Source organism: Taeniopygia guttata, chromosome 6 (genome assembly GCF_048771995.1).
Source record: "Taeniopygia guttata chromosome 6, bTaeGut7.mat, whole genome shotgun sequence".
Classification (NCBI taxonomy): domain Eukaryota; kingdom Metazoa; phylum Chordata; class Aves; order Passeriformes; family Estrildidae; genus Taeniopygia; species Taeniopygia guttata.
The window spans coordinates 22,921,160-22,938,907 of NC_133031.1; the positions used below are offsets into that span (position 1 = coordinate 22,921,160).

General features: G+C 61.2%; 4 protein-coding genes across 8 annotated transcripts; 3 read left to right on the forward strand and 1 right to left on the reverse strand.

The window, feature by feature from the left end:
* Window positions 1-5,615, forward strand: COX15 (cytochrome c oxidase assembly homolog COX15). The gene is made up of 8 exons (XM_030276192.4): window positions 1-1,428; window positions 1,915-2,037; window positions 2,268-2,454; window positions 2,869-3,036; window positions 3,525-3,606; window positions 3,923-4,077; window positions 4,960-5,073; window positions 5,335-5,615. Exons 1-8 carry the CDS (start codon window positions 86-88, stop codon window positions 5,464-5,466), a joined length of 2,304 nt encoding a protein of 767 aa, XP_030132052.4. The 5' UTR covers window positions 1-85; the 3' UTR covers window positions 5,467-5,615.
* Window positions 5,616-5,889: 274 nt separating this feature from the next.
* On the forward strand, window positions 5,890-7,477 carry ATP6V0E2 (ATPase H+ transporting V0 subunit e2). Its single transcript, NM_001245261.1, is given in 4 exon segments — window positions 5,890-6,023; window positions 6,103-6,150; window positions 6,349-6,492; window positions 6,731-7,477. Coding segments are annotated over 3 exon segments (246 nt in total). The 5' UTR covers window positions 5,890-5,919; the 3' UTR covers window positions 6,443-6,492; window positions 6,731-7,477.
* A 650-nt stretch (window positions 7,478-8,127) lies between these two features.
* Window positions 8,128-13,199, reverse strand: ENTPD7 (ectonucleoside triphosphate diphosphohydrolase 7). Of its 3 annotated transcripts, none has more exons than XM_030276195.4 (12): window positions 13,058-13,199; window positions 12,817-12,987; window positions 12,533-12,738; window positions 12,296-12,446; window positions 11,823-11,926; window positions 11,693-11,749; window positions 11,278-11,426; window positions 11,035-11,201; window positions 9,945-10,269; window positions 9,764-9,849; window positions 9,486-9,647; window positions 8,128-9,334 (listed from the first exon to the last, which is right to left on the reverse strand). In XM_030276195.4, the coding sequence occupies exons 1-12, from the start codon at window positions 13,063-13,065 to the stop codon at window positions 9,106-9,108; spliced, it is 1,815 nt and encodes a 604-aa protein (XP_030132055.4). In that variant the 5' UTR covers window positions 13,066-13,199; the 3' UTR covers window positions 8,128-9,105. The 3 variants fall into 3 exon arrangements, with proteins under 3 accessions (XP_030132055.4, XP_030132054.4, XP_072787261.1); XM_030276194.4 differs by having other exon boundaries at window positions 11,035-11,204; XM_072931160.1 differs by lacking the exon at window positions 12,817-12,987 and having other exon boundaries at window positions 11,035-11,204; window positions 13,058-13,154.
* A 469-nt stretch (window positions 13,200-13,668) lies between these two features.
* Window positions 13,669-17,748, forward strand: SLC25A28 (solute carrier family 25 member 28). 3 transcript variants are annotated; one of them, XM_030276197.4, is made up of 4 exons: window positions 13,669-14,106; window positions 14,204-14,432; window positions 15,198-15,254; window positions 16,648-17,748. In XM_030276197.4, exons 1-4 carry the CDS (start codon window positions 13,684-13,686, stop codon window positions 17,163-17,165), a joined length of 1,227 nt encoding a protein of 408 aa, XP_030132057.2. In that variant the 5' UTR covers window positions 13,669-13,683; the 3' UTR covers window positions 17,166-17,748. The 3 variants fall into 3 exon arrangements, with proteins under 3 accessions (XP_030132057.2, XP_072787263.1, XP_032605057.2); XM_072931162.1 differs by having other exon boundaries at window positions 13,734-14,106; window positions 14,204-14,772; XM_032749166.3 differs by lacking the exon at window positions 13,669-14,106 and having other exon boundaries at window positions 14,292-14,432; window positions 14,549-15,254.

A 17,748-nucleotide genomic window follows, 5' to 3' on the forward strand; every position in this document is an offset into this window, starting at 1 on the left:
CTGTGGCCCTCAGCCTGCAAAGTTTCTAAACTACTTAATGTCTCACAGGTATGGCAGGAAATGAATCCGAAAACGGTGGAAAGAGATGGCAAGACCACAGGGCAGGATGTGCAGACCGAAGCCCTCGGTACAGTTCTACGGCATGACCCGGAGCAGCGCTACAGCCCCGGCGGCGCACGGAGCCGTGCCCGGAGCTACAGCCCCGGCAGCGCACGGAGCCGTGCCCGAGCCCCTCACCCAGCAGCGCCGTGCACAGCTCCGTGTCGATGCGCCCGTCCTCGGTGAGCGCCCCGAACACCAGCCCGTCAGCGCCGTGCAGCTTGGCCAGGCGGATGTCGGCCTTCATCACCTCCACCTCCCGGTCCGAGTAGAGGAAATCCCCGCCGCGGGGCCGGATCATGACGAACACCGGGACGCGCACGCACTGCTTCACCACCTGCAGCAGCCCTGCCGCGGGACAGCGGCGGCTCAGCACCCGCCGGCACCGGCTGGCACCGAGCGCACGGAGGGCAGCCGGGGGAGGGAGACCGACAGGGAAGGCGGCCCGGGGGCGGGCGCGGCTCACCCATGCTCGGGGTGGTCCCTCCTTCCACGAGGCCCGCGCACAGCTCGATCCGCCCGGCACCTGCGGAGAGGCGCGTCAGGACCGGCCCCGCCGCGCCGCCGCCGCCCCCTCCCGCCGGGCCTTACCTCCGCGCTCCGCGTTGACGGCGGACTCCACCGAGTCCACGCACACCTCCATGAGGAACCCATCGTCCATGCCTGCGGGACGGGAGCGCCGCGGTCACCCCGGCCCGCCCCATGCCGCCCGCCCGGGCCGCGCCGGCCCCGCCGCGGGCCCGCCCCGCTTCCGCCTCAGGCACCGCCCCCGCCCGCGCTTCCGGGCCCGCCCCCCGCGGCCCGGGCCCGCGCCGCCCGTCGGCGCGCGGGCGGGCGGAGGCGCGGGACGCGAGCCGGGCGCGCCCACGCCGGCGCGCGGCGCGCGCAAGCCCCGCCCCCCCGGGCGCCTCGGCCCCGCCCCCGCCGCCGCCGCGCGGGCCCCGCCCCCGCCCCGCGCGCGCCCTCAGCACCGGCGCTGGCGGCGCGCGGGGCTCGCTCTCCGCGCCGCCGGTCACGCGCCGCGCGATCGTCATGGCGACGCCCAGGCGGGCCCGGAAGTGCTCGTCCCGCGCTTCCGGCGGCGACACTTCCGGGGTGGCTCGGGATGCTGCGGGCGGCGCGCGGCGGGGCCCGGCGGCTGCTGCGGGGGGAGCTCGCACGGGCACCGGCACCGGCGGCACACCGCCATCTCCCCCCGCGCCTCTGCCTGCCGCGCCGTCTGCTGCACCAGGCGCCCCAGCCCGCCGCGCCGCCGCCCGCCGTGGGGCGATGGCTGCTGGCCTGCAGCGGTGCCGTGGCCGGTGCCGTGGTGCTGGGCGGCGTCACCAGGTGAGCGCGGCACCCCCAGCCCCGCCGGGACGGGCGCGCAGCGGGTCCATGGGGACAGCCGGCCGTGTGTGCCCTCCGGTCCGCCCCGCCGCTGACCCTCTGCGGCTGTCCCCACCCGAGAGAGTCTGTGAGAGCTCCCCCCGTGCCTTCCGCGCTTGGCTGCAAGTGGATGTGGGGCTGGGAGTGCCGGGAGTCTACTCACAGGATGCTGCTGCAGGATAATCTTACACATTTATCGTCATTCTCGGTGTGGTCACTCACACACTCGCTGATCTGCATCCTGTTCCTAGTTGTGAGTTTAAGGATTGTCTGAACAAGGGTTTTAAGACTTATCATAGAACCATAGAGTATCCTGACTTGGAAGGGTCCCACAAGGACCACCGAAGTCCCAGCTCCTGGGCTGTGCAGCCAGCAGCTCTCACTTCAGTTCAGTAATTTGCTGCCTGTCAGGGAGTGAGTTGTGCCTGTTCGTGTCTCTGCTCCCAGGCTGACAGAATCAGGCCTTTCCATGGTCGACTGGCACCTGGTGAAGGAGATGAAACCCCCCCGAACGCAGCAGGAGTGGGAAGCCGAGTTCCAGAAGTACCAGCAGTTCCCAGAGTTTAAAATGTGAGTGTGCAAAACTGGAAGGAGAGTGGGCTGAGAGCATCCCTCCTGCGACTGAGCCGCTCACAAAACTATTGTAAGAAGGAAAATGTTCTCGGAAGTCACTGGGAAGGCACACAAAGCCTGCCTGGTGGTGGCTCCCCTGTTCCCTGCCGTTCTCTGAGGGAGGCGATCCCATGTCGTGCAAAGTTCCATGGGGGCTGTGAAACAGTGGCTTTATTGTCCTTTAACAGCCTGAACCACGACATGACGCTGCCAGAGTTCAAGTTCATCTGGTACATGGAGTACTCGCACCGCATGTGGGGCCGCGCTGTGGGCCTGGCCTACCTCCTGCCTGCTGCCTACTTCTGGCGCCGCGGCTGGCTCAGCCCGCCCCTCAGGGGCCGCGTGCTCGCGCTCTGCGGGCTGGTCTGCTTCCAGGTGAGAGCATCCCCACAGCCTCTCGCATCACAGAGTGGCCTGAAAGGTTTTAACCCCCAAGCCAGAATGCCTTCCACTAGACCGCTTTGCTCAGAGCTCCATCCAACCTGACCACGGATGAGGCATCCACAACTCCTCTGGGAAACTTGTTCCAGTGCCCACCACCCTTGCAGCACAGATTTTTTTCCCAGTATCTAATCTAAACCTGCCCTCTGTCAGTTTGATATCTTCTGATTCAGCAGAACTAAGACAGTGGGAGTCATGATAGCTTGGTGTCAGTGATGCCATGGCAATGTATCAGTGCTGGTAGCTATTGAAAGTAGAGGAAGCAAGTTGCTTTACCCCTAATGTTAATCCCATTTTAAGTAGTTGCTGCTGTCATATCTGGCTCTGAGCCCTCTCCTGTTTTGTTAGGGGCTGCTGGGATGGTACATGGTGAAGAGTGGGCTGGAAGAGAAGCCAGACTCCTACGACATCCCTCGGGTCAGTCAGTACCGTCTGGCAGCACACCTGGGCTCTGCACTGGTCCTGTACTCTGCCAGCCTGTGGACAGGGCTGTCTTTGCTGCTTCCACAACACAAGGTATGGAGTGGTGTGTCAGGGCAGTGCCAGGTCAGAGGGCTGGGGTGTGATATCAAGGTAAGGAAAGGATGTGAAGGCTGATGGTGCTTCTCTTGTAGTCTCTGTTCCTGACTCTGATCTAATACTTACAGTGTTACAAAATAACCATTCTGTAAACTTCTCGGTTATGGGACACTTGCTTTGGCTTGCGCTGTTTGGGTCATAAATGATGAGTCTCAGAATTTGTGGAAGTTCAGCCAGGGGTGTGCCTGGCTAGGCTAAATTATTTGTGCCAGTAACTGTCCAGGGGCCACTTCAGTTTCTGCACAGAGCTGGACTTGATTAGCTGTGGTTTTGAGGGACCTCTGAAGTGTGGCTCTGTGTGGTGGTCTGTAAAATACAGGCCACCAAACCTTTGGCCTGTGTATGTTGTGAAGGCTTTTCTTAGCTGCTGCCAACAGCTCTGCAAATGCCTTGATTATTTCTATTTCTTTTTTATTATTTTACAGTTGCCAGAAACGAAACAGCTCCTTCGCTTGAGACAATATGCTCATGGCACTACAGCTCTCATTTTTCTTACTGCTCTTTCAGGTAAAGGTCTTTCTGCTGCCCTGTTTGTGACTCATTCCTCTCTGCTGGTTGGGTTTATTTTCTTCTGTTCTGTGAGCAACTCCATCCATTCTCTGGGAAAACTGCTGCTGTCAGGGATCTTGCAGTCCAGAACCTCCTCACTGGTCCTTCCTGGGCAGGTGGAGAAGCACCTTCCAGCCTTCCTGTGCTGTGTGCTCTCTGTATATGTTGATAAAAGAAATTCAGGATCAAGCTGAGCTCTTGAATGAGAGCTGTGCAACCTGGAGTGACACCTTTGTCTACTTTGGTAGTCTCATTTTCTGCTCTGGAATTGCAGGTGCCTTTGTGGCAGGGCTGGATGCTGGCCTTGTATACAATTCCTTCCCCAAAATGGGGGAGCGCTGGATCCCAGATGATCTCCTTGCCTTCTCCCCCGTGCTAAGAAATATTTTTGAGAATCCTACAACTGTACAGTTTGATCACAGGATCTTGGTAAGTGCTGTCTTCCTGATATGTCTGGGCTGCTTCTTGCTTGCCTCCTGCAGCCAAGTTGTCTTCTTTGGGCTGTGGTTCTGTCAGCTTGAGTGATTTCTAAGGTGTCCAAAGGGCCTGAGAGCGTCTTAACCAGTTTGCTTCTGCAGGAAGGGGAAGTTTAGCATTGTTTTTTATTTTCAGTGTGGCCTTCTTCCTTAAGGAGTTCTTCCTCCTGCGCAAGTAACACACTTTGTTTCTCTGATTCTCCTTTTCCATAGCATGAGCTACAGTGTAGGAAGGGTCTCCTTGCTATTGAAATGTCTGGGAAAGCTGTGTGAAATAAAACTTGGAAATCCTGATATTGAATGCTTCCTCCAGCATTTCTGAACTTGTTTTGCACAGTAGTGCCCTGTGAATATATCACAGCTAGTTAGAGCAATCTGGATATTAAATACCACTGGCAGCACTGCTGTGAGCTAAGCTGTGGCTAAGACTAAAAAAAGAAAGATTAAGCTGGATCACCTTGGGTGACCTGCACAGCAAGATTATGCTGGTGGAAATGAGATCAGTTTTCCAGATGACAGCTTCCACCTTCAAATGTCAAGGTGGCATCTGGGGAGAGGGCAGACACAAGTCTCTGATGACTTGAATTAATTAGAGGAAGCTGTTGAAAACTAAACATTCATTTGGTGCAAAATAAAATCCTTCACTTCACTTAAATTTCAGGGTTGTTAACCTGATGGTTAACCTCTAGGATTTGGTCATGGCCATTAATACATTTCTTTAGTTAAATACTTCTGACACAATTCTTTTACTGCATGGAAAGCACAGCCTAAGGTCACTGCACCCATTTCCCTTGAACTTTCATTGAAGGGTGATTGTTTCCCTTCCCTTCTGTAGGGAATTGCCTCCATCACAGCTGTCACAGCACTGTACCTCTTGTCAAGGAAGATCCCACTCCCTCGAAGGACCAGGATGGCTGTGGCTTCCTTACTGGCCATAGCTTGCGCGCAGGTACTGCCCTTATTTTTTTCCTACTCCTTTGTAGCACATTCACAAGGCAGACCTGACCCCACTTGGATCTATGCTGCCTCCAAGAGTCCAGAACTGAGAGGTGGAGCTGCCTAACCCCACACCTCATCATCCTGCATGCACACTCTGAATTTGGGGTGGCTCATGGTGTGGCCATGAGCTTTTCTAACACCACACTTTGTGCTGGGAATGGTATCAGTGGTGCATCCACAAGTGCTCTTACATCTTCTCCCTTCTCGGCAGGTGGGCCTGGGCATCAGCACCCTGCTGCTGTACGTCCCTACGCCTGTGGCTGCTACACACCAGTCGGGCTCGCTGGCCCTGCTCAGCGCGGCGCTGTGGCTCATGAGCGAGCTCCGGAGAGTTCCCAAGTGACGCACCGCGGGACAGCCCTGCGGGAGCCGCGCCGCCGGACGCGGGGGCGGCCGAGCCCCGGGTGCGCCGGGCGGTGTGCGCCCGCCCGGGCTGGCGCGGGCGGCGGCGGGTGTGAGTGCGAACTTTGTGACATAAAGGAGTTGTGTGGAGCGGCTGTGTCTGCCTGGGTGCTCCTTTGGGAGCGACGTGCCGAGGGATGCGGGGCCGGGCCGGGCCGAGCCGAGCCGAGCCGAGCCGAGCCGGGCCGGGCCGAGCCGAGCCGAGCCGGGCCGAGCCGAGCCGGGCCGAGCCGAGCCGAGCCGAGCCGAGCCGAGCCGAGCCGGGCCGGGCCGGGCCGGGCCGAGCGGATCCGCCAATGGGAGGCGGCGGCGCGGCCGGCGCGGGCGCGGATTGGCGGCGCGGCGCGGCAGTGGGCGGGCGGGCGCGGTGCGGAGGGAGCGGAGCGGAGCGGCCATGACGGCGCACAGCTTCGCGCTGCCGCTCGTCCTCTTCTCCGCCTTCTGGGGCCTCGTGGGCATCGCCGCCCCCTGGTTCGTGCCCAAGGGGCCGAACCGCGGGTGAGTGGGGGCTCGCGGGGTGCCGCGGTCGGGGGTTCTGGAGCTGGGCCTCCCCGTGCTAACGCCGGTGTCTCCGCAGGGTGATCATCACGATGCTGGTCACCACCGCCGTGTGCTGCTACCTCTTGTGAGTACCGCGGGCCGGGCCCGGTACCCTTCCCCTCACCTCCGCTGGCTTCACCGAGACCGGTGGCAGCTGCCCAGCCGCCTCCACGGGTGGACAGGACAGTCCCCGTGCTGCGGCCCGCCCCCCTCCCGCGGCAGCAGCCGCTCCCGGCGCTGTGCTCCTGCCGGGGGGCTGACGGCGGGTTCCGTCCCTTTGCAGCTGGCTCATCGCCATCCTGGCCCAGGCCAACCCCCTGTTCGGGCCGCAGCTGAAGAACGAGACCATCTGGTACGTGCGCTTCCTCTGGGAGTGAGCAGTCCCTGGGAGCTGGCACCTCAGCAGAGACCCCATCAAACCATCACCGTGAGTGGGCAGAGATGGGGTGGCAGATGTCCCTGCTTGCCTGCCTGTATCTGGCTGGGGAGGGAGCTGCAGCTCAGCCCTTGCTGGGCTGGGGGAAATGCTTTGCTGGTCCCAGCACCCCTTGCTGCTGGCTCTGTGCTGGGCCTGAGCAAATCAAGCATTGTAATTCTTACATTTGTGGGAGCTCCCTCATGAATGCGTTTTGGTGCTAACTTCTCTTCCTTTCTCCCTCCCCCAGCTGTTGTAGCTGTTCCAGCCTCTACCCTCCTGTACCAAACAGCCCCCAGAGGTGCTGGGAGAGAGGCTGGACCCGCTCCCCAAGCATACCTGGAGCACTGCAGCCTGGACCAATGGATGGCTGGGCCCCCAAGCATGGCAGGCAAGATCCCTGGATGAGGGCCTACTAATCCAGCCCTAGGAGCAGCCACACTGCCAGGGAGAGATCCCTTCAGCTGGCCAGTGCTGCAGTGGCTGAGCACCATCCTGTGAGGGATCTGTGTGTGGTGCCAGCGGACCCTGTCCCAGCAGTGCTCTTTCTACCCTCTTGGTGTGTCCAGCCTTAGCCCCCACATGAAACCCCTCCTCGTAGCTTAAGCTGCCCAACTAGCTGCCCTGTCCCTGATCATTGCATCCACTGGCTGCCGTCTGCATGAGAACATAGGAGCCATTGCATCCTCTGTGGTCTGGCCAGTCCCCTGTGGTGGGGGTGGGAGAACGGAGGGTTGACCCTAAAGAAGCATGCAGAGCCCCTTGGGTGTGCTAAGGGAGGTGTTGGGGGCTGCTGGCAGGGATGAAAAGAGGGCTGTCTCCCACCTGAGCACTAATGTTTAGGTATCTCCACCATAAGATGGGTCCAGGTTCTGAGGTGAGCCAAGTAGGGCATTGTGTTTCATATTTCCCCTTATTTATCAGATAATTTATCTGTACTTATTTATTTGTCTGTGTCGTTTAGCTTGTGGAAATAAATCGTTTTTCTAGTAAGTCATGCTGGAGGCTGAGTCACTTGCTGTTTTGAGGCTGAGCAACAGTCTTGGCCTTATTCAGACACCTTTCCTTTCCCCAACACTGTTCTTGCACCATGAGACCAAGGCTGGAATCCTCAGCTGTGGAGGTCAGCAGCAGGCTGGTGTGTGGAAAGTTTTATCCTTGATGCCACCTGTGTGCTCATGCTGTGGGACCAGGGTCACAGGGAGGGAACTGTGTGTGCTATAGAGAGAACTGGGTACTTGCCCAGCCTCTTGCAGCTGTGCAGGGACCATTTCCATGGTGGTAGAACAGCTCAGTGGCCTCTTTGCCAGGCAGCTAAGACTCAGGTGAGGAATAAAGGAAAAAAGCAGAGACCAGCATCTTGGAGGGAGCGTCTTGGAGTGGGCAGGCTTTTCCTCTTAGGAAGACGGCAGCAAAGGATTCTGTTTCCAAGAATTCCAGCAGTTTGGTTTGGATCAGAGCACCCCTTGCTGCTACCAGCTCAGTTAAGCTCAGTCCTGCTGGAATCGGAGAACAATGCTGGCGGGAAAGGAGCTCCATCATCCCACTGTGGCAGCAGGAAGCAGCAGCAGAGCTGTGCAGACATGCAGCCACCCTGCCGTGCCACCATCGCTGCTGGGAGCTGCTTGCTAGGAAACGAGACAGTGCTGGATGGCTCACGGGGTTTGTTTATTGCTACAGGAATGGGAACAGCTGAGTTCAGTAAAGTGACAAACTTCATTGGACCACTGGTGGGGCTGCAGCCCCAGGGAAGGTTTGTGCCTGTGTGCACAGCTCAGCCCTGGCCTGGCCTGGGGCCATGAGCTGGGCCAGATGAGGTGGCTCTCCCAGGGGCAGGCCCAGCCCACCCCCTTGGAGGAAAGAACCACAGGTCCTGACACTGGTACCTGGGACAGCACAGGGCAGCTGTGCCCAGGAGGGAATGAATTAATGTGTGAAAGGAAAGACAGCCCACTTTGGTGGTGCCTCAAAAATCAATCAGTGAGCCCTCAGGGCTCAGTCTGGGATGTTGGGTAGGACTGTAGGATTGTCCTCAGAGGGAAGACATAGCAAAGAGCAGGACACCCCTTCAGGACTACTCCAAGAGGGGCCAGGTTGGTCAGAGCAGCCTGGTGGAGCTCATGGATTACCTTGTTCCTGCAGTAACTTAGCTGGTGCCTGCCGCTCTCCCAGCCCCAGGCTTGTGAGGGCCTGCAGAGGGCCACCCCAGGTGATGAACCACAGCACCTCACCAGGTTGCTTTGCAAACTGGTGGCTGAGTCATGGGGTGGCTCAGTGCTTCAGGCCAGAGCCCTGGTTTGGCTGCCTCAGTGATAGTGTCCTGTTATCTGAGGGATCTGCCAGGGCTGCAGCCTTGAGCCTGCTGGTAGCAGAGGACTTTGCTCTACACCATGTAGTGAGGCAAAGGCCAGAGGCCAAGGAATGCAAAGATTAGGACTGGGGCAAGGTGGAGAGGAAAGCTCTCATGTCCATAGCTGCCTCAGCTCACGGACTCCGGTTCTGACGCACAGATGATGGAGTGCAGACTTTCAGATGGTCCCTAAGGAGGAGTCCAAGCTCTCAGAGCCCAGGCTGTCAGCCAGTCCTGGTTCTGCTGGTACAACTGGATGCTGGGTACCTCTGGCATCACGGCACGCTTCCCTGGCCCAGCGGCACCACCACCTTGTCCAGCCAGAGCAGGGTGTGCTGTGCCGAGCGCAGCTGCCGGCGGTGGATGCGGCGCAGCCGCAGGAGGTAGAGGACGATGGCCAGCGCCACAACCAGGATGCAGGCAAAAAAGAGATAGTGGTTGTAGACAAAAGAGAGGCGCAGCCAGGAGGCGTGTGCTTGCCGGACGCTCTCCTGACGGAGATCCCTACGGAGAGGAACGACAGGACTGGCCACAAGATGCAGTGGGGCACTGCCAGGGACCTGCCGTGCTCTGTGCAGAGCCCTCACCCAGTGCAGTTACTCCTGCCCCTCCCCAGCCACCCTTCCCTGTGACGCCACCTGGCAGCCGATGGTACCTGAGTGGCAGAAACCGCGTCTTGTAGAGGATGGCTCCCAGGGTCCACTGCACCTCCCGGTCGTACACCAGCTGGGCTGTGCGCAGGCTGGGGTAGTCCAGTGGGAACTGGAAGCCCTCGTGAAGGACTTGGTACATCCAGGCTGATTTGAAGCACTGATACCTGCGGACACAGCAGACAGGAGCATCAGCCAGACGCTAACAACTGCGCCGGTCCCTTTCCCCAGCAAAAGGCCCCCAGGAGGTCCCGCTGTGGCACCTCCCAGCCGGTGCATTTACTTCAGCCGGTGCTGGTCAGCATGCGCCGAGTACAGACCGCCGCGGAAACGCTGAGTCAGCACCTCCCACCGCTGGCTGCAGTACTCCTGGCGGAAGGAGAAGTTGGGGTTCAGAACAGAGAAACCGCCCTCACTCCCAGCCCAGGAGCAGCCCAGCTCCCCTGGGCTGAGGCAGCACCCACCTGGGCAGCAGAGGTGAAGGTGGGAGCACTGTATTGACCCCCCAGGCGCAGCACGTCCTCAGTGCAGTAGAAGAACTCTGAGAAGCCGTAAAACTCGCTGTTGCTGAAGTCGATGGGTGCTTTGTAGGTCTCCACCAGGGAGGCATGGCTGCCATTGGACCCTGCCAGGAGGGGCTGCAGCAGCTTTGTACAGGCCTGCCAGTCCCCTCGTCCCCTCATGTGCAGGGTTTGGCCACCCCTTACCACCGTGTCCTCCAGCCCCACAGGCAGGCAGGGGTCCAAGAAGGGCATCTTAGGGCTCAGCCCTGTCTGCTGGTTGTGCAGGCTGGAAAACAGTCCAGGAAAAATGGCATTTGCACAGGGAGTCCTATACCACATCCCAAAAGCCTAATCTAGCCCTGTTCCACATCCAAATGCCCTCTGCACCAGACTAGGCTGTGTCCTCTTGTGCCCTGCAGAGCCGGTGCCTTCCCTGCCACCTCCTGCTAAGGCTGAACTCCCCAGATCTGTCACACTGGCCTGCAGCTACATGCTCTGAGCACCTCTAGGGTGCAACAAGGCACAGCCCACCCCACCCAGGCCATGGGGATCTGTGCCTCTGCACAGCCCCTGGGGATCTGGAGGCAGGGGCTGCTCCCGGCACAGGAGTACCTGGGCACCAAGCCTCCAACTGTGGCGACAGCTTCATGTAGTGCTCTTGGAAGGAAAGGAGAGACAGGAGACAGGAGAGCTCAAGGTGGGGATGAAATGAAAAGATGTGTTGAGTGAATCGGTGCTGGAGGAGGGGAAGTCAGAGCAGGAAAAGCCAAAAGCCACTAGGAGGGGCCTCCCTGTAGCCTGTCACAAGGAGAGAAGGAGGAAGGCAGGGAGCTGTGGCACTGATAACGCCTGCCAGGCTTGGAGAACAGCAGCAGTCAAACACTCTCTGCCAGCCCAGGCACCAGCTGCTGCCAGCGTGGCTGTGGGAGCTGTTATCACCACAGGCAGCTCGTGAGTGAGGCACATCCAAGGGGGAGAGCACAGCATGAAGGAACCAGCACCCCATTTCACAATGCTCTAGTGGGGGCACCCCTAGGTGAGGCAGCAATACCGGTTGTGCACATAGGTTTGGTTCAGCACATGTTCCTCATAGCGCTGCCGGGCAAAATTGCCCCCGAAGCCCAGGAAAGTGTTGACGTAGACACGGTACACGTGGCCAGTGTGCTGCACGTCACAGCCCAGGTTGAATTCTGCCAGCAAGCTCTTGGCAGCCTCGTCCTGCTGACACACATAGGTCCATGATCAGCAGCAATCCAGGGAAGGCAGGAGCTGCTCTCGGGGACCAGACACGCACCTGCTGTGGGGAGGAGATGGCTCCGGAGTCGGGCACTTCGTAGGCAATCTGCAGGGAGGCGCCTCCCATGTCAAGGATCCCAACTGTTCGTTTCCGAACCAGGGACTTCCCCTGATCCCCGAGTGCTACGGTGACCACTGCATCCTCCTCTGCAACCCACAGCAGCATGTCAGCAAGAGGCAAGGCCTGGGGCAGCATCTTCTCCCTTCCACCATCACCCCAGAGCTGCTTCATGGGGCTCCTCCCCCTCTGCTGGCAGACCCCAAGGGCCAATTGCACCTGGTCACCTCCCAGGTCCAGGAAAGTTTCACATTTATAACGTGCTTCAGAGGTTGATCTTAGCTACAGCCCTGGTACAAAGTCCAGCACACTCTGCTTCGACCCTCCCAGCTGTTCTACAAGCAGCCAGACTCACCATCCTCATGATCAAACCGTCCCAGGACAAAGTTGATGCCAATCCACGCATAGACACCTGCACAAGATAGAAGAGGTCATTACAACAATATGTGAAAGAGGAACAAGCAGTGTTTTGTGGCAGCTCCTACCTTCCTGCTTCCCTGAGATCACTTCTGCGTGTGATTTGGAGAAGAGGAAATCAAACTCCAGGGGCACATTTGTCACCAAGTCTTCCAGGATTGCAGCTTGCTGCCTGCAAGGGTGAAGGCGAGGGACAGATGCAGGTGAAGAGACCAGGAATCACGCCACACTACAGCTCCCGTTCAACCCCACAAGTTTTGCTGCTGCAGCCAGCATGTTTTGGAGATGAAAACCAGATCTATTTGTTTGAGATCCTCAGTCAAAAGCATCTCCTCTCAGCTCCCTCCCAGCATGCTCAAACCCTCATTCTGCATCCCTTGCCACTTACCCCTACAACGCGCCCTTTCCTTTTTCATTCCCCCCCACATGAATCTCGATTTTCCCGCAAGGTCCTGCAAGAGCAGGCATCTGTACTGCCCGTCCTCGGGGCTGAGGGATCCCAGCACACCCCAGGCTCGCCGGACAAGGGCGGCGGACTCACCGCTCGGGCAGCAGCCGCATGCCCGCCGTGCACAGGATGTACAGCGGCGTCTCCTTGTGCTTGCGCGGCGGGACGTGCGCGGCCGCGAACCGCAGCAGCGGCCGCAGGTAGGGGGTGGCCTGCTCGGGGGCGGCCGCGGCCGCGGAGATGCCTGGCGAGGAAAGTGTCGTGAGCCAGCCCGCCCCGTCCGTGCGTGCGCGGGGGCTCGGGCTCGGACCGGAGAGGGGCAGCACGCACCGGGTTTAATTTTCTTCACGACGGGGCGGCTGCTCCGGTCCCTCATCTGCTTGATGTCCAGCAGGTCGTGGGGGTTCCCGTTGTGCGGGGGCCAGAAGTAGACGAAAACCCGGGACCCGCTGCTCCCGCAGTCCACCACCACCCCGTAATTAAGGGACGAGTCCTCGGTGTCCGTGGCCGTCAGCTCCTCCGCCCGCGCCAGGTACCTGCGGCACGGCGGCACGGCGGCTCAGCACCGGCGGCCGCCGGTGACCCCGCTCCCCGCCGGCCCAGTCCACGCTCACCTCTCGTCCCGCCGGGAGGCGCGGGCCGGCGCGGCCCAGCGGCGGGGCACGGCGGCCGCCAGCAGCAGCAGCAGCAGCCCCAAGAGGAGAGCGAGCCCCAGCACAGCCGGGCGCTGCCGCGGCCCCGGGCACGGTCCCACCGAGCGCCACGACAGGCAGAAAACGCCGACCCTGAGGGTACAGACCACCGCTGAGCACCGGCACCGCGCCGGCCTCGACCCCCCGGCCCGGCCCCGCTCACCTGGCCATGTGCGCCCGCTGCCGCCCGCCCGCGCATCGCCGCCGCCGGCACCGCCGCCGGCACCGGCGGACACGTCACCGCCCGCCGCCGCCGCCGCGCCCCGCCGGCGGAGCCCCGCCCCCCGCGCCGCGGCGGCCAATCGGCTCCGCCCGCGCTGCTGGAGCCACGCCCATGCTGCCCCGCGACCAATCGTACCGGGCGGGGCGCGCCCCCCTCGCGCGGGCGGGGGCGGAGCCCGGCTTCGCCCTTGCTCCCGCGTCCGACCTTCGCCGGGAGGCGTCACGCGCAGCCTTCCAGCCAATCGCGACCGCCCAAATACACAGCACGCGCCCCCGTCCGGAGTGACGGGCTCGCTGGCCAATGGCGGCTCTTCGGCCCCCCGGAGAGGCGGGGCGAGCGGGCCAAAGGTCGCGGGCGCGCCGGCCAATGCGCTGCGCGGTGGGGCGGGGCGCCGAGTCGAGACACCCAATGGGCTGCGAGGGCCGGCAGGGCGGGCAGTCCCGGCGGCCAACGGGCAGCGCGCCCGAACGCGCCGAGGAAGCGGCCGGCCAGTGGCGGCGCCCGAGCCGCGGCGCCGGCGGCCAATTAGCGCGGCGTGCGTGGGCGGCGCGCGGCCCGCCGAGCCAATGGGCGCGCCCCAGGGGCGGGCGCCGGCCCGCGGCGGCCAATGGGCGTCGGGGAGGGGCGGGGCGGCGCGGGGCGCGGCGGGCGCGGGCCGGGGCGGCGGCGGCGGCGGCGGCGCGATGGAGCTGGGGGCGGGAGCGGGGGCGGGCGCGGGCCCCGGCGCGCGGGGCGGCGCGGAGTCGGGCCGCGTGCTGCTGCTGCTGATGGGCGGCGGCGGCGGCGCGGGCCGGGCGCGGCGGGGCGGCGCGGAGACGGAGGTGGCGCCGGGTCCCGGTCCCGGCCCGGGGGGCCCCGAGCCGCGCTCCCCGCCCGCCCCCGACTACGAGGCGCTGCCCCAAGGCGCCGCCGTGTCCACGCACATGCTGGCGGGGGCCGTGGCCGGCGTCATGGAGCACTGCGTGATGTACCCCATCGACTGCGTCAAGGTGCGGCGGGCGCGGGGCGGGAGGGGCCGGGGCGGCGGCGCGGGAGCCCCGGGCTCGGTCTGACGGGCCGCGCGGCCGGGCCCGCCCCGTTTTGCAGACGCGGATGCAGAGCCTGCAGCCGGAGCCCGCCGCTCGCTACCGGAACGTGCTGGAGGCCCTGTGGCGCATCGCCCGCACCGAGGGCGTCTGGCGGCCCATGCGGGGCCTGAACATCACCGCCACCGGCGCCGGGCCGGCGCACGCCCTCTACTTCGCCTGCTACGAAAAGTTAAAAAAGACGCTGAGCGACGTTATCCACGCAGGGGGCAATAGCCATGTGGCCAACGGTACCGGCCCCGCCGCGCCCGGGTGGGAGCGGGGCGGGAGCGGCAGGTTTGGCGGTAGGGAGGTCCCGCCGCGGGTCGGGGTGCCTGGATGTCCTAAAGCCCTGTGCTCTCTCCAGCCATGAGCCAGCCGCACGGTGCCGGGCACGGGAAGCGCCGCTCCGCGCCTGCCAGAGCTGCTGCCGGGTGTCTGGCCCGGAGCAGGTCGGTGGCCCTGGCTCGGGAGGATGCCGGTGGACAGCAGCTGCCTGCAGACAAGCTGGGACTGGCCGTGGCCCGTGCGTTGGCAGTGCCAGAGCTCGCCCCAGGAATGCCACATGGTTTCGGAGCCCGTCTCGCCATGGTGCCCGTTACTCGACTCAAGGACCCGCCACAGTAGGGGGAGCACGGGGCTGAGGGGAGAGCAGGGCGTGTTCCGCCCTCGGCAGGCGCACAGAGGAGTGCCGGCGGGACATGGGAACACCCGCCATCCTAAGGCCTCCCTGCCAGCTGGTGGCATTGGCCTGTCCCCCAAGGAGCAGGCACAGATGAGTCCCAGTCACCCCATGGCACATGGCAGCCTGTCACAATCTTCTCCCTGTCTATCTCACTCTGGGGGGGAACCCCTGAGGACCAGCCTGCCTTTTGGAAGGGAGATGGAGGCCACTTTCAGATCTCACCTTTTTCAGGGGCCTCCTCCTGCGCCTTGGCCAGGGACCTGGGGCTGTGGTGGAGTCCCAGGGTCCCTCACCTTTCCCCCCCTCACATGTGGCAGTTCTTGTTTTGCAGGTGCAGCCGGGTGTGTAGCAACCTTGCTCCACGATGCAGCCATGAACCCTGCTGAAGGTAATGATGGTCTCGGCCTGCCAGGAGGGGACAATCAGGGTCTGCCCAAGCCTCTTGGGTCCCCTCTGTAGTACAAAGAGTGTTCTTGTTCTTGCCTGACTGCAGGGGTTCTTTAGGGGCCCGTGGCTCCAGCTAGGGACCCTGGCAGCTGCCTGTTATGGACAGGGTAGGTAGAACAGATTCACTCAGAAGCACAGCAAACCATGGTTTAGGAGGAGCTAGGAGGGAGGGCATGGGCCTTTCATCCAGGAGTTTGGCTGGGGACTGTTACCCAGAGCAGGAGAGAAGGCAAGACAGATGTGATTGGCACTGCCAAAATCGTTCTAAGTGCATGGAAGCTGGGCACTGCTGTATTGAGATCTAGGGAAGAGGTGGTACAGTTGTGGGCCTGTGTTCAAGAGGAGAATTAAAAGAGTGGGGTATAAAAACATGCTAGACAAGTTGGGAGAGCTTGCAAAATGTCTGGAAGATGCTGATTTCTATGAGCCTGGTATATATGAAAAAGGTATAGGGAGTTAGTACTTTTATTAAATCCATGGAAGTGGTGGAAGAAGGAGAAGCAATGAGGAAAGGCCAGTCATGAAGGTATTTTTCCCTCTTAAAACTGGAGGACTTGTGATAGTGCAGGCTCCAGCTGATCAGGGCACAGAGCCTGCCTCCCCACTGCATGACAGGGACCCCGAGGAGCAGGCAGCTGCCAGACCATTGTCATGGAGCTTCCCTTGTCACGAGTGTAGTAGTTCAGTATGGCATCATTTTTAGCTCCTTACGGTCACATTGAGATAGGGGAGGTAGAACAGTGGCAGGCTGTGCTCTGGACTCCCTCATCCCACTCTTGGATGTGTTAGGGGGGTTTGGTGCCTGAACCTTGCCCGGAGTGGCTGCATTTTGGCAGTGGCTGCTAACAGTTCCTGGCTAGTGAGCTCTGCAATGAGCTGTGGTTATTCTGGGCTGCACTGGGAGTGGCAGGGGAGGGACAGTCTTACCCACACCGAGAGCTGTCTGGGAAATAAGAGGCTGGATGCCAGGGGGTTCTTCTGCCTGAGTGATAGCTCTGCAGCAGTGGATGGGGAAACATCGGTTGCTTGGGAGCAAGGGTGGATCTGGACTGTAATCAGTGGGATATCAGGATATTCCCTGGCGCTGTGGCATGTGAGTGGCTTCATAGTGCTGATGTCTGTGTGACAGTGATGCCTCAGCAGCTCTAAATAGCTGGTGTCCTGTCTGGAGACACATGAGCACTGGTGGTTCGAGTTGTCTCTCTTCAGCTCTTAGGCCAGTGTGCCCAAACTCCAAGCAGTTGGAGGAAGCCTGGCTTTGTGTTTACCCTTCTCTCTTCTCTCCTCTTCCGCCCCGTGCCTGGGTCCTGGCTGCTGCCGCCGCCTGTGCCAAGTGGTGAAGCAGAGGATGCAGATGTACAACTCGCCTTACCAGCATGTGATGGACTGTGTACGGGCCGTGTGGCACAACGAAGGGGCCGGAGCTTTCTACCGCAGCTACACCACCCAGCTCACCATGAACATCCCCTTCCAAGCCATTCACTTCATGACCTACGAGTTCCTGCAGGAGCAGCTCAACCCCCACAGACAGTACAACCCAGGCTCCCACGTGGTGTCCGGAGCCTGCGCGGGGGCTGTGGCTGCTGCAGCCACTACGCCTTTGGACGTTTGCAAAACGCTGCTCAACACCCAGGAGTCGCTGGCCTTGAGCTCCAACATCAGTGGACATATCACAGGCATGGCTAATGCCTTCAGGACGGTGTACCAGGTGGGCGGTGTGACCGCCTACTTCAGAGGGGTCCAGGCCAGAGTCATTTTTCAGATGCCCTCGACGGCGATTGCCTGGTCTGTGTACGAGTTCTTCAAATACATCCTTACCAAGCGCCAGGAGGAGCGTCGGGCTGGCAAGTGATCCAGAGCCAAACGCCGTTCCAGACCCGTCTCACATCCCCTCCTGGTGTGTCTTCTGACCCCTCTCCCTTTCGGTTTGGTTGTGTTGAAGAGAGGGGCAGTGAAGCCCTTTGGGGTTTAGCGATGCCATTTTTTGCCTGTGGCTGTTGCAGCTCTGCTCAGGCTGCACAGCTTGCTCTCTGCTGGGCTCCTCCGAGATGTCCTGCTGGCAGCTGCAGCCCAGGTCACACGCCCTGGCACTTTGGTGGAGCTGTGCTCCTGATTCCCTTAACCACAACATCTCACGCAAAACTCAGCCCTGCTCAGAGGGAAGGTGAATGTCCTGGCCTGCCCCAGCAGGGCCAAGCTGAGCTCGCAGTCACCAAGGAGGGGGTGACAGCGGGATGCTGGGGGCTTGGTCTGGCTTTTGGCTGAAGCAAAGTGCAAGTCTTGGCCGTTGTCTCGTAGCACGCACAGTGATGCTGACTGCCCCGGTGGTGGTGGTGGTGGTGGTGGGCGAGGGGAGGATGGCACTTGAGGAGGGAGCCTGTAGGTTTGTTCTTGTTCCTGCTCTTGACACCTCCAATAAAAACAGTTCTGCTCTA

What these genes read in the sequence shown, in the direction of transcription:
- COX15 (XM_030276192.4), top strand. Translation starts at nt 86, where the DNA reads ATGGCAAGACCACAGGGCAGGATGTGCAGACCGAAGCCCTCGGTACAG. An exon ending in GTGCTGGGCGGCGTCACCAG is followed by an intron (nt 1,429 to 1,914) that starts GTGAGCGCGGCA and finishes CTCTGCTCCCAG; the next exon opens with GCTGACAGAATCAGGCCTTT. An exon ending in AGTTTGATCACAGGATCTTG is followed by an intron (nt 4,078 to 4,959) that starts GTAAGTGCTGTC and finishes TCCCTTCTGTAG; the next exon opens with GGAATTGCCTCCATCACAGC.
- SLC25A28 (XM_030276197.4), top strand. Translation starts at nt 13,684, where the DNA reads ATGGGCGCGCCCCAGGGGCGGGCGCCGGCCCGCGGCGGCCAATGGGCG. An exon ending in ACCCCATCGACTGCGTCAAG is followed by an intron (nt 14,107 to 14,203) that starts GTGCGGCGGGCG and finishes CCCGTTTTGCAG; the next exon opens with ACGCGGATGCAGAGCCTGCA. An exon ending in CAATAGCCATGTGGCCAACG is followed by an intron (nt 14,433 to 15,197) that starts GTACCGGCCCCG and finishes CTTGTTTTGCAG; the next exon opens with GTGCAGCCGGGTGTGTAGCA.
- ENTPD7 (XM_030276194.4), bottom strand. An exon ending in GCCTCCCGGCGGGACGAGAG is followed by an intron (nt 12,739 to 12,816) that starts GTGAGCGTGGAC and finishes GCCGTGCCGCAG; the next exon opens with GTACCTGGCGCGGGCGGAGG. An exon ending in CGTGAAGAAAATTAAACCCG is followed by an intron (nt 12,447 to 12,532) that starts GTGCGTGCTGCC and finishes TTTCCTCGCCAG; the next exon opens with GCATCTCCGCGGCCGCGGCC.